At 43.9% G+C, this 13,971-nt stretch overlaps 1 protein-coding gene across 1 annotated transcript in view; it reads right to left on the reverse strand.

Moving 5' to 3' along the window:
* The window catches only part of LOC123513734, a 305,953-nt gene extending 293,074 nt beyond the window's left edge, over positions 1-12,879 (reverse strand). The window contains exon 1 of the mRNA XM_045271124.1: positions 12,087-12,879. Coding sequence (XP_045127059.1) covers positions 12,087-12,262 — 176 coding nt within the window. The 5' untranslated portion in view covers positions 12,263-12,879. The remainder of the gene's footprint in view (positions 1-12,086) is intronic.
* Positions 12,880-13,971: the final 1,092 nt, after the last annotated feature.

The following is a 13,971-nucleotide window of genomic DNA, read 5'->3' on the forward strand; positions in this document are numbered from 1 at the left end:
AGAGAGGCAGTGAAATTAATCAAGGCAAAGACAGAGTGAGTGAGATACAATGAGGCAGGGTGAGACAGAGTGAGGCAGGGTGATACAGGGTGAGGCAAGGGGCAGGGTGATACAGGGTGAGGCAAGGGGCAGGGTAAGACAGGGTAAGACTGGGGGCAAAGTAAAACAGGGGGAGGCAAGAGGAAGATTAAGTCAGGAGACAGAGCAAAGAAGAATGAAATAGGATAATGCAAAAAGCAGGGTGAGGCAGGAGGCAGGGTGAGGCAGGGTGAGGCAGGGTGACGTAGGAGGCAGGGTGAGGCAAGAGGCAGGGTGAGGCAGGAGGCAGGGTGAGGCAAAAGGCAGGGTGAAGCAAGACGCAGGGTGAGGCAAGAGGCAGGGTGAAGCAAGAGGCAGGGTGAGGCAGGAGGCAGGGTGAGGCAGGAGGCAGGAGGCAGGGTGAGGCAGGGCAAAGTGGCTGATGTCCTGCAGTGGACAGGAAGGGGAAGCATAGTAGGCAAGGACTAAATATGCTTCATTGCCGCTACTCAGGGTCGTGCCTTCGTCCTTGATGGAGGAGGAGGAGGAGGAGGAGGAAAAGGAGGAGGAGGAGGAGGAGGAGGAGGAGGAGGAGGAGGAGGAGGAGGAGGAGGAGGAGGAGGAGGAGGAAGAAGAGGAGGAGGAGGAGGAAGAGGAGGAAGAGGAGGAAGAGGAAGAAGAAGAGGAAGAGGAAGAAGAGGAAGAAGAGGAAGAAGAGGAGGAAGAGGAGGAAGAGGAAGAAGAGAAGGAGGAAGAAGAGAAGGAGGAAGAAGAGGAGGAGGAGGAGGAAGAGGAGGAGGAGGAAAAGAATGGGGATAGTAGTAATTTCTAAGATAAAGAAAGACAATGAAGAACACTAAAGTCAAATAAGATAAAGAGGGGGACCTAAAGTAGAGTGGAAACGCGCGATACAATTAGGAAGACAGTCTTGCTGAGGAAACTAATGACGTCTTCAACAGGAAATTTGTAAGTCAGCAAAACCGAACATCTTTCCTCCATCTCTCATTCTTTTCTTCCATTGCTTCCACCACCACCACTGCTTCATCCCTCCATCCCTTCCTTCTCTCCGCACATCTTTCCATTGCTTTACTCACTCACTCCGACTCTTATTCTCTCTTCATATGTCCTTATTTTCAAAACTCTGCATATAAACAAAAGTACATTTCTATACGTTTACCTTTGAACCTGAAAGCAAAAGAAACTCAACTCAGGGAACTTTATCTACATCTGAAAGGTAAGAAACTATTTAACAGTGCCCAGGTAACTGACAACTCTCCGCTGGAACGTTCCTTTAATCCTTCCATCCTTCTCCCTATCATTCCTTCCTCAAATACATCCCACCATCCTTCCTTACCTCCTTTCTCTCCTACAGTATTCCTCCCTCAGCTCCCCAATCCCTCCTTCCCTCTTATTCCTCCATCCATCCCCCACATGCCCCTCCTTCCATCCACACCTCCTTTCCTCCATTCGTCGCTCATGAAGAGACAATTAGCAGTTTCAAAATCGAGCAATTCGTACAAATATTTCTCAAAAAGCAACGTCAGCTTCTATTATTTATAGTCGAACGGATTCCTTCGCTCGCTCCACTAACAAACTGAAGCACTGGCCAAGTAATTACCTTACCCTCCGTTCATTAAACTCACCTGTGCATTCGTTAAGCCCAAAGATTTACCTGTTAAGTGCAAATACTCGTATGTACAATCATTTTCTCCTATAATCACGCGATAAATTCAAACTTTCGCCTTAGTTCTCTTATCACAATCTAAACAGCATATTGCACACACTCGTCTCTTATTCTATTTGGAAGTTTAATATCAAAACAACTGTGCTTCCAGAGAGAGAGAGAGAGAGAGAGAGAGAGAGAGAGAGAGAGAGAGAGAGAGAGAGAGAGAGAGAGAGAGAGCGCAGGTAAGTGATGACAGGTAAATAGCCTCAGTGACAAGACCGGGAATAAAAGCCTGTTATGAAGGTGTTGTAAACCTTTTAGCACACAGGTGTTGATGGGCAGCCCAGACAGGTAGGCTGAGTACAGGCAGGTGACCAGGTGAACGGGGCGAAAGGTAGTTTGACAGGTAGACCCTCAGATGGTTTGGTGTTCGGCAAAAGTTAGGAAAAGTTATCACCTGCGCAGGTAACAAAGTGGCCAGGTAGCAGAGTCAGGTGGTGAGGGAAACAGGTAGAGAGAGAGCAGAGGTCATAGGTCAGTCTGGAAAAGTGACAGAGGGAAAATGGGAACGTGTGTGTGTGTGTGTGTGTGTGTGTGTGTGTGTGTGTGTGTGTGTGTGTGTGTGTGTGTGTGTGTGTGTGTGTGTGTGTGTGTGTGTGTGTGTGTTCAATATACACACGTTTGTTTAGTAGTTCAACATCATTTCTTTATTTTACGGTGAGAAAATAACATGGATGAGAGAGAGAGAGAGAGAGAGAGAGAGAGAGAGAGAGAGAGAGAGAGAGAGAGATTCAGGATTATAATTTATTCTTTCAATCTCTTCTCACGTTATATTATCATTCTCTCTCTCTCTCTCTCTCTCTCTCTCTCTCTCTCTCTCTCTCTTGTTCGCTTCATCATAAGACTTGCATTTTGATTAAGAGTATATTTTTCCTTTATTTATTATTTGTAGCCATTATCAAGCTTAGTACAAGTTTACCGTTCATTTGTATCTGATTTTTCATTCTTATCGTCTTTCTCTTCATCTACGCAGCTATTAGCGAGAGCGAGAGAGAGAGAGAGAGAGAGAGAGAGAGAGAGAGAGAGAGAGAGAACCTTGAAGTCAAAATTACTAGCGTACATTTTATAAAACCAAATCATAAAATAAACAATGATAAAAGACAAAGGATGATGAAGCAAAGTTAAGACAAATTAATGTGAAGATTCGGGATAAAATATTGCAGCTCTTTATATCAGGAAATTATTTGAAGGCAGAAGAAAAAATGTATACTGAAAGTTGGATTTTGTTGTTACTGAAGCGAGGAAACTTCACTACTCTTAATTGCGTGGTTGATCGAGTTGGAGAGCGCCAGATTGCTTCACTCATTCACCTTCATCGTCCACACACGCACATTCATTCACTCATTCACAAACGCACCTACGTATTTTATTCTCATTCATTTGCTCACTTACTCGTTCGTATTACATAAAAACTAATTCTCTCTCTCTCTCTCTCTCTCTCTCTCTCTCTCTCTCTCTCTCATTCACAAAAAGGGTTTAATGGTAGATCTATAATGTTGCTTAGAATATTTAGAAAAGAGGCAACAAAGATTTGGAAAGACGCTACAAAGATTTGAAAAGATGTTACCAAGATTTTAGCAAGAAGTTACAAAGAATTAAAGCAAAGGAAAGACTTTAAAAGGTAGCAAAAATTTAGAAAGACGTCAAAATAATTATAAAACCTACAAAGTTACACAGATTTAAAAAGAAGTCACAAGAAAATGAAATGCATACCAAACTACAAATAATTCAGAAGCGACTATAATTCAGAAATTTACTAGAGAAAAATCGCATACCAATTTTAAAACAGATCAAAAAGTAAGACACAAAGAAGTTAATGACGTACTTCTCTTCCTCTCACAGATCCTTCGAGACACCTCCCAGGTCTGGCCGCGGTAATGGTACACCCGCCGCCCTTAATCCCTTAATAAGAACCCTGGGAAGCGAGAAATCCAACCCCTTCCTTACCTCCTCCCCAGTAAATGGAACGGGGTCGGATAATCTCAGCGAAGGCCGCCAATGATTTACTGAATTAGCAATGAGTCAATCGCTTTCATGAACGGGAGCGAAAGAGCAACGAGAGAGTAACAAGAGACTAACGAGAGACTAACAACACTAGCGAGGGCAGGGTAGGCTCACCGACTCGTCTGATTATAGGTTAATTGCCTCATATATCTGTAGAAATAAGACTTGATTAGTAAGGTGAATCCAGGTAAATATTTGAAAGATGTTCGTTTTGTTATTACTTTTTGTGTGTGGCCAGGGACTGTTGTTGGCGGGCATCCAGACTCCATTGATAAACAGGTGAACAGGAGGGAGGAGGGGGAATACCTACCTGTCTGGATTACCTGTCTGATTCAACCTTTATTTACCTGTCTGAATCTTTGCCTATACCTGAATTACCTTTCTGAATCTTCACCTATCTTAAATCCTTACCTGTCTGAACCCTTACCTGCCTGGATTATCTATTTGTTTACTAGTCTGAATGTTTCTCTGTCTAAACTTTTCTGTCTCAAACACCTCCGTCTCAATAATTCGCTGTCCCAACATTTCGCTGTCTCAATACTTCACTGTCTCAATAATTCGCTGTCCCAACACTTCGCTGTCTCAACATTTCGCTGTCTCAACACTTCGCTGTCTCAACACTGCCCTATCTCAACATTTCTCAATTTCAACTACAATATACCTGAAGGGAAACATTTGCGCGTCTAACAAAGCCCGTATTTCCTTTCAAACCTTCAATTTCCACCAAGGTATTCGCAAATGTGTAAAAATTCCAAAACTAAATCCAACCCAAGCAAAAACTTTCAGCTCATTTTGCGTTCCGAACTGATAGATACCTACTTACTGCTGCGTTCAAATCTACTGAGGATCGAGCTCAAATAAGTCCAGTGTAACAATACCCTTTCCGCCCACACGTTCCTCCCCACCCCGCCACCCATTCCTCCTGCTCCACCACAACCACCACCACCTCACACTTCGCACTCCAAATACTCATTCCCGGACGAAACCCTCAAGAATATTTACCTGGACATACACTAGTGATTAAGTATTGGGTAGTTTTACTTTTTTATTAGTGGGATGGTGGTGGTAGTGGTAGTGGTGGTAGTAGATGTTGTAGTAGTAGTAGTAGTAGTAGTAGTAGTAGTAGTAGTAGTAGTAGTAGTAGTAGTAGTAGTAGTAGTAGTAGTAGTAGTAGTAGTTGGAGAAGGAGGAGAAGGAAGCGAATGCTGAGGAAGAGGAGGTGGACAAAGAGGAGGAGGTAGACGAAGAAGAGAAGGAGGACGAGGAGGGAGGAGGAGGACGAGGAGGGAGGAGGAGGATGAAAGGGAGGAGGAGGATGAAGGGGAGGAGGAGAACAAGGAAGAGGACGAGAACTAAAAGGTAAAACGATGATGGAGGAGGAGGAGGAGGAGGAAGAAGAAAACGAAAATGTGAGAAAGAGAGGAGGAGAACGAGGATAAAAATACCATGACGACGACTACGAAGAAGATAAAGAGAAGAGACGAGGTAATAGCAATAGTAGTAATAGCAGTAACAATAGTAGCAGCAACAATAATACTAATACCACACTTAAATTCACTCTTTGCTTACTATTATTACTGCCTTTCCTTTATTTCACAGCCTTGCAATCAATACATTTCACGTGCTTATAATATTCCGTCTATGTTGCCACCGCTCAGTCGCCCCGTGCTAAAGTCTAGGGAGGTGACGCGCTCTATCTCGCTACCCTTGATCTTTCCGCTCTTCCTCCGCCACTCTGCTGGACACGAGAGGTTCCTGATGCACTGCGGTGAAGAGATCAATTCGGCACAGTAAGGAAGGAGATGGAAGGAAGAAATATGCGTAGGAAATTATAGATTGAGATATAGAAATGCAGTGAAGAGGACGATGTACGAGAGGAACAGAGAATAAAGAAAGATGAAAGGTAACTAGATGAGAAATAAAAAGAAGAAAGAAAAATGCAAGTAGAATATAGTAAAAGGAAAAATAAGAATAAATGAAAAAGGAAGAAAATTAAGACAAGGAAAGAGCAAGAAACAACAAAAACATTACCTAAAATGCTGGAAAACTATCTTTAGCGCTCCCTCCCTCTACCACCACCTCCTCCTCCAACCACCATCTTCCTCCCCCTCTCGCGCCTCACACCTGCACGCCGCATCCCCCACACCACACCTGTTCTCCATCACTAGCCGGGAATACTTTATGACCTGTAATTGTGGACAAACAAGCAACAAGATTAAAGGAGTGTTTGCAATGCCTCTCTTTCTTCCCACTCCCTTCTCTCCCTTGTCTCTCCCTCTCCCTTTGACCCTCCACTCTGACCCTCGTGTGTACATAATGGTGTGTGTGTGTGTGTGTGTGTGTGTGTGTGTGTGTGTGTGTGTGTGTGTGTGTGTGTGTGTGTGTTTTTCTCTCTCTCTTTCTAAGGTTATTTCATCGCTTGTTGTGTATGGATTGACTTTACACACGAAACCACACACACACACACACACACACACACACACACACACACACACACACACACACGTAAACCTTCCAAAATGATGGAGGAAACGTAAAATCAGGAAAAAAGAGAAAGAAGACGAGGACGAAGTGTCTAAAAACGAAAAAGAATATGACCTCACAAAAATCATTTAGAAATTGTTCACCGCGTAAAAAAAAAAAAAAAAAAAAAGTGAAGGAGGAAGCGAATATAAAGATAATAAGAGGGGAATAAAGATAAGACAAATTTGAAGACTACCAGGAGAAGGAAAGAAAACAAGGAAAAATATACTTTAAAGACGAAAAAACATGACTTAACAAAAAAAATAAGTAAGTTGCGCCTACCCACCCACTCACACGCCCACCCGCCCACCCACTCATCCCCAACCCACCTACCCATCTTTAATGTCCCTTTTACTGCACTTTAATTGCTCAACACCTGACGCCCACAGCAGACAGGAGGAAAATTTCAATGTAAGGTGTTCTCTGCCGGACAAACTTAACTTAAATTGACTAGTAAAACGCGATAGCCAGTCAGTCCAGTACATATTAACGCGCCGCCTCGTGTGTCAACAGTAAGGGTGTCAGGGAGGGGGGTCAGGGTGTCAGGAAGGCCATGCAGAGTCAAGGAGGAGAGTTTTAAGTGGTCTAATACCATGGCGCGTTTCCATATTCATTCTCCTTACTGTTTGGTGATTTTATACAGCTTCAAAACTTATATAGGGATTAAAATATTGAAGATTGTGGCCATTAACCTTTTTGAGCTACATAGACCCTTCCTAATGTCGGTAAAATGGTCTAAATATACATAAATTTCAAGGTAGAAATGTGTCCCAGTACTAATATAGGGATTAAAATAGTGAAGACTGTGGCCATTAATCTTCTGAGCTCCATAGACCCTTCCTAATGTCAATAAAATGGTCTAAATATACATAAATCTCAAGGAAGAAATGTGTCCCAGTACTGAATGGTTTAAGGGCTTCAGGTGACAAGATGACATCGTAAAATTTGAAGGCATTTTGAACGCTCGGAACTTTATTTACGGTTACTCTTCCTTCTTACTTTTTAACTTTTTATTTATCTATTTTTAACATTCCTGTTAAAATCCCGTCAAAAATTTCGTTCTTTTCTTTTATCTTTAATATTTTTCTCTCCGTTTCATTCATCTATTTATCCATCTATCTACTTACCTATCTCTGCTTGTTTTTTTTAGAGATACGGGATGGCTACACAAAATCGTGAAAAACAAAATTAACACATTCAGTAACGCAGTCAAAAAATTAATTGCTTCTTTTCCAATGTTTCTTTTTCTACCCTTTCAGTTTTTCCTAATAAAATGCCGTTAGGAATTCCAATACTTTTTTTACATCTTTTCCAGCTTTTTTTTTCTCGGATATATTACTATTTATCGTCTAAACTCTCAAACACTTCCAGCAAAGCAATCAGAAAATTCCCTTCTTCATTGTCTTATTGTTTTTATTCTTTCCTTTTTTCTACTTTCGTGTCCTCTCTCTCTCTCTCTCTCTCTCTCTCTCTCTCTCTCTCTCTCTCTCTCTCTCTCTCTCTCTCTCGACGTGTCCGTGAGGTGAGATTCGCGAGATTCTTATCAGTAACATTTAAACAAAGTCGTGTGCTCCTTATCAGCTGTATCAAGACACCTGCCCGGAACACCTCCACCAGACGACAGATGGCACTACTCCTCCTACTACTCCTACTCCTCCTACTCCTGTTCCTCCTCCTCCTTCTCCTTCTATACTACTATTATAACTACAACTACCACTTCTACCACTACAACAAAACAACAGCAATGACTACTACTACTACCACCTCCACCACTACTCGGAGTACAAACAGACAAGTTAAGTTAAGACGGAGATAATGTGTGGTAAATAAAATGCGGTACAATAAGATAAGGCAAGGTTTAATGTTACGTTAGGTTAAATTAGAGTATGATAAGGTAAAGTGAGGTAAGGTGAGGTGAGGTTATGTAAGGTAAGGTAAGGTAAGGCAAGGCAAGGCAAGGCAAGGCAAGGCAAGGCAAGGCAAGGCAAGGCAAGGTAAGGAAAGGTAATGTGAGGTAAGGTGAGATAAAGTAAGGTAAGGCAAGATACAGGTGACAGGTGAGATGAAGGTAACAAGCGAGCAAAGACAAAGGTTAGATTTTAATGAAGACCCAAAACAGTGACATTTAACAAGATTTTAAAACGTCCCTGGTATTTGTAGCGTGTCTCCTGCCTCGCCTTCTTCAGCAGATGCGACACTATGACCAAGAAATGTGAAAATAGTACACTGACAAGACGTTGCAGGGGTGTGTGTGTGTGTGTGTGTGTGTGTGTGTGTGTGTGTGTGTGTGTGTGTGTGTGTGTGTGTGTGTGTGTGTGTAAAAGGCCGGATAAAAGTGAAAGGGGAGAGAAGATGTAAGGTACTAACGGTGAGAGAGAGAGAGAGAGAGAGAGAGAGAGAGAGAGAGAGAGAGAGAGAGAGAGAGAGAGAGAGAGAGAGAGAGAGGAATAGTCAAATAAAACCTTCACCATGACGTAATTTTGTACCTAAATTTGGAAGGGAGACCGTAAAAAATAAAGAAATAAACGAATAAAACGAAATGAGGAGAAACTAACGAAGAAAAATATGCATAAACAGAGAATAAGTTAAAAAAATATATAAAAACACGGAATATGAACAAAATAAGGAAAAGGAAACAAGGAAACAGGAAAGAAAATATACACTGAAAAAGAAACAGAGAGAGAGAGAGAGAGAGAGAGAGAGAGAGAGAGAGAGAGAGAGAGAGAGAGAGAGAGAGAGAGAGAGAGAGAGAGTACCAACACCCCCACAGAAAAATAGATCTAATCTTGAATATAAATAACGAAAAAGAAAACAGAACACGAAAGGAAAGAGAAAATAAGACACATGTCAAGGCTGTCAGGGCAAAAACTCTCGAAATCTGTGTAGAGTTAGAAGAAAGTAAAAGTTGGTTTCAAAAAGGTAGTTTCAAATCATCTGTCCCTGTCCTTTGCCTAACTCTATTGATCTCTAAGGGAACTGACATCTGAGTGGACCTCCTTTGTTATTCTTTTATGTCCTTGACCAGTTTCTCCTCTTACATAAAAAATAAATAGATGAATTTACTAGACACTAACACACACTATTTCAGAACACCAAAAGACAAAATAACGAAAATATAAACGAAGGATGATTTTTTGGTGACAATATACTTCATTACATCACAAAACATCCCCTCTAGCGTTGCCAATCTTCCTCCCGGCAATGAATGCTTGTACACACAGACTGAATTATAGACTGATTAGCTGATGTGAAGGATAGATAAATGAGTGCATAGATAGACAGGCAATTTGATGGATAGATACAGTAGTAGTAGTAGTAGTAGTAGTAGTAGTAGTAGTAGTAGTAGTAGTAGTAGTAGTAGTAATGCCACTCCAATCTTTTCCTCTTTACTTTTTTCTTCGTTTATTCTTATTTTCTTTTTTCTTATCTACGTCTTTGGTAATCATTCATATTTTTCCACTCATCTATTTTCTTCGCATTTTCCACACTTACCTCAATCCCCGCCGTAATGTTTCCTCATTCGCTGTCATTGAGTGTTATTTACAACAATAATGGTTCACGCTCTGTCTGCGATGTATCTTCACGGGCTTCTTAAAACCGGCCGCATCCTCTTCCCAGTACCATTCTGTACTATGACATGTTACCCCTTTATCTATCTTTCAACTCACCTCCTCTTCGTCTTCCTCCTCCTGTTCCACCTTTTCCCATAACATTTTTCTTCCCCTTATCTACAGCCCTCTGTCCCCTCTTCCTCCCCTCTCTTCCTTCTTTTTTCAACTCTTGTTCTGCCTTTTATTTCTCCTTTACTCTTTCTACCTTCTCTCTTTCTCTACTCTCTCACTCTCCTTTACTTCCATCTAGTTCAAAAGTAACTCACTGGCTGTCTCCGTTCTCTCATGTCCTGCTGTGGGAGGTATATCAAAGAATTGCCTACTTTCACATTTCTTACGCTTACGTTTTATTATCTTCTTTTCTTTTATTATCTTGACACGTACACGTCAAGAAAAAGAAGCTCAAGATTTTCTTTTTCTCAATATCGCTCTGTACGCAAACTCTTTTCTGTCTTGTTTAATGTCTTTTCTTTTTTATTGCCGTCTTAAAAGAACGAAGTTGCACGGAAATCAGCGATAAATTTCCTTTCATCTTCTTAGTTTATTTTATCTTCAATATTTTTACTTCAGTAGATATTTCGTCATTTTATAGCTTCACCTTTGCTTTGCGTATCAAACGACCCATTTCGTTATTGCATATTTTCGCCAATACAATGTCTTCATTCCACGCAACAACTGAGGGAAGATGCACACTTGTAACTTTTCTCCTCTTCAATCTATGTCATGACTAAGATTGCTAAAAAGATGACACTCACTGATCAGCTTACCTCCTTCATCCCTTCATTAGCCATCTATCCTGTCCCTTTCTTTCCACTATGTCCTTCCTATCCCTCCTATCTATCGCTCCCATCTTTCCCACACCTTCTATCCCTTCATTAAGTACTTTATGCATCTAATCTCTTCCACCCTTCCGTCTCTTCCACGGGTATCCTTCAACCTCCACTCCAGTCCTTTCCAGTTCAACACCACTTCTCTCTCCTTTGATCTCTATCCCAGTCCATCCTGCCTTCTCCCCCACCCAGCGAAGCCTTCCACCACCTCCACTCCCTCCCAGCCCACACCGCGCGCACCGCCCCTCCCCCCACACAGCCGCCCACCGCAGCTCCTCCTCCAGGCGTCTCAGTGGCCCCGCCGAGGTATCACTTTCTATTCATCGGGCGTGATTTAAAGTTAATTAACGACATCAATACACCCGGCGCGCTACACTCCCGCCATACACTTGATGACTTCATCCATTTGTTTTTGTCTTTTTTATGTTTTTATTTCAATATTTTAACACGCAAGACTGTTTGTGTGAGGCTGAAGCGCGACTCCAAAGTGTACCCTTCATTAGCACTACTATTACTAGAGGAGGAACACTCAACGAATTATGATTCAGTGGCACCGCGGCGCAGTGCACGCCATGCCCGCCCACTCTGAACGCAGTTTTTAGAGTGAATCAGCGAGCGGCACCAGAGCGTCATGGACGTCGATTACATGACGGGACACGTGAAAGCAACAGGACACAGGCGAATTACCTCAGTACTCGCCTGGTATAACTAGGCGAGTTAGGATGTCAGGGAGGCTACAGCGAAGTATGGTGAGACATTTCCAGCATTAGCCGTTTGTCCATCTACAACATAACTGTAACACGTTGTCACCTGGACGGGTTGCGCCCCTCCACCAGCTGTGTGTGTGTGTGTGTGTGTGTGTGTGTACCCAGAGCGGCACGGCGGCGGCGGCGGTGAGCGGGGCGGAGCGGCCAGATGGAGTGGACACCAGCAAGAAAGGTAACGAGATTGCGACGGTCAGACGGCGGAGATCTGTGGTGACGACCAAGGCAGCCTTAGTTGCGACCCCAGCAGAGCCGAGCGACGGGAAAGGGTCGCGGGTTCGCATCCTGACTACAACACATGTATATTTAATGATGCATGCAGAGTGGTTGACTGTGCTAAGACCAGTCCAGTGCGATGCTCGAATTTAGCTCCTGCGAGCATCCATCTGTCATGTCAACACACCGCGGCACCGCCATGAGTCAGGCGTCATACGCAGGTGCCGCGCGCACATCTGTAGCAACGTGTGGCGGCGCCAGACGGGGACACGTGCACTTGGCCAAATTTTACATAGGCAACACACGCCAGCACGTGCACCTGTCTGGGCGTTTGCAGCCCACACAGACGCACCTGCCTGGCGGCGTGCACCACAACACGTACGTACGCACATACCTTGCAAGGGGTTCGGGGTCCAGCAAGTACCACTTCTCGATGGGGTCTGGGTTGATGAGCTTGGCCATCGCCGCCTCCGTCAGCCTTATCAGGCCCGTGTCGGGGTCGACGCTCCATTGCCCAGCCATCAGACCTCCAATGCCGCCAACGTCGTTGCCTCCGTCGCCAAATCTCATTTTGCACACTCCTGGGGAGCTGCTGTGGCTGTCTGTTGAACCTCCTGCCGCAGGAAGGTTCTCTAACGCCCTTTGAACCAGCTTGAATAATTTTTGTTAGTTTTCTTCAATGAACTCCTCCTCTCTAGTTTCACTCACATGGGTGTTATGTAAAACGTTTCGTCACACTCGAGGTTTCCAATCATCCTCCCGTCCGGGAGGATGCTCGATCGTCAATAGTTTAACTCAAATTTTCACTGAGGGTAATGGGCGCAGGATTTCTCCAGGGCAGGACTGTTCAGACAGCAATGAATCACCCTCGGCAGCGCTGCGTGAGACTTGCTGGAGGCACCGGGGGTTCGCAACACTAGCACAGCTGCGACACTCGATCCTTTGAGGGGAGAGGCACGCGTGGCTCCTCTCTCACCAGACTCGCGGCCCAAACTAATCCGGTGATCGGTGACAGCCGCTGAGACGCTACGCTCGTAGACGGAGGAGTTGCCGCTTGGCTGTTATTCCCGCGCTTCCTCGCACACTGACCGACACATCGACGGGACACTATACACAGGTAGAAAGGTGTCGTATATGTATCATTCATAACCCGCCAGAGCGTGACCGTGTGCTAAATGTCCAACCCCTCGTCCCTTCATCCCTCCCTCACGCCTCGCCGCTTGACGCCTCCTCCCTCCTCACCATGGCGGGGGCCAGTTACCGAGAGTTCAAAAGCACGATTTATGAAGCCACGACGAAGAGACGAATCGTGCACCGAAGCATAATTTATGATTGAGCTCAGCAGTTCCCCACACAGCTCATAATAAAAGTTCACCAACTCGTGAAGACTGTGGAGTGAAATTAATATATTAGCGAGGCGCCATATTCGGAGAAAAGCCTGACTCGGTGATGACGCAGTTTCCTAATGAGTCTCGAAGCTTCATTTCGTGGTTTTGAAGCCTAAAACTTGAACCACAGACACGCCATGGACAGCGCTGCCAAACGAATGAAGTTTCAATGTATTCTTTCTCTACCAAGTATCAATCACGTCCTGTCCCAGCCCAGAAAAAAGAAAGGAGACGCGAATAAAACACACAAGTCACACATAATAAACAAACACGAAGCACAGTAACAGCAACAGAAAAAGTGCTAAAGACAAGAGAAAATAGATAGTGAGCACCGTCACTTGGCCGCCATAAACTCGCTCCTCGATGCAAAGGACGATATTGGTAATGATGGTAGTGGCAGTGGTGGTGATGGTGGTTGGCGGCGATGGTGCGGGTGGTGCCGGCAATTAGTTGGCTTATTAATCTGATCACCACCAGCATTGTGTCCGCGACGTCTTATTCTGCGGAGATTTAATCGGAAACAAGCAATTATCGAGTGACGGTCGCTGGGCGGGAGTGGGTGGGGAGGGAGGGAAATGAAAAAATAAATGGAAGTATCGTGTAATTGGATGAACTTATTAACTTAATCGCTGTAACCAAAGACCCTATATAGCTGTGGCGTTCAGGGAGGAGGCTGTGAAGGTGCGGGGGAACAGTAAGAGACAAAGAGAGACGAGGAGAGAAAGTGTGTGAAGAACAGCAGGAATACGAGAACAAGAGATGCGATTACTGTCATCACTAGTGTTTTGTTGATGCTCCATACTGTAACGCAACACCAGCCCGTAATCACCATATATAGACACACGGCTAATCAAGGTGGCGCTGAACTAGAATAAGAAATACAGTACTTAA

The sequence above is a fragment of the Portunus trituberculatus genome, chromosome 36, assembly GCF_017591435.1.
Source record: "Portunus trituberculatus isolate SZX2019 chromosome 36, ASM1759143v1, whole genome shotgun sequence".
Classification (NCBI taxonomy): domain Eukaryota; kingdom Metazoa; phylum Arthropoda; class Malacostraca; order Decapoda; family Portunidae; genus Portunus; species Portunus trituberculatus.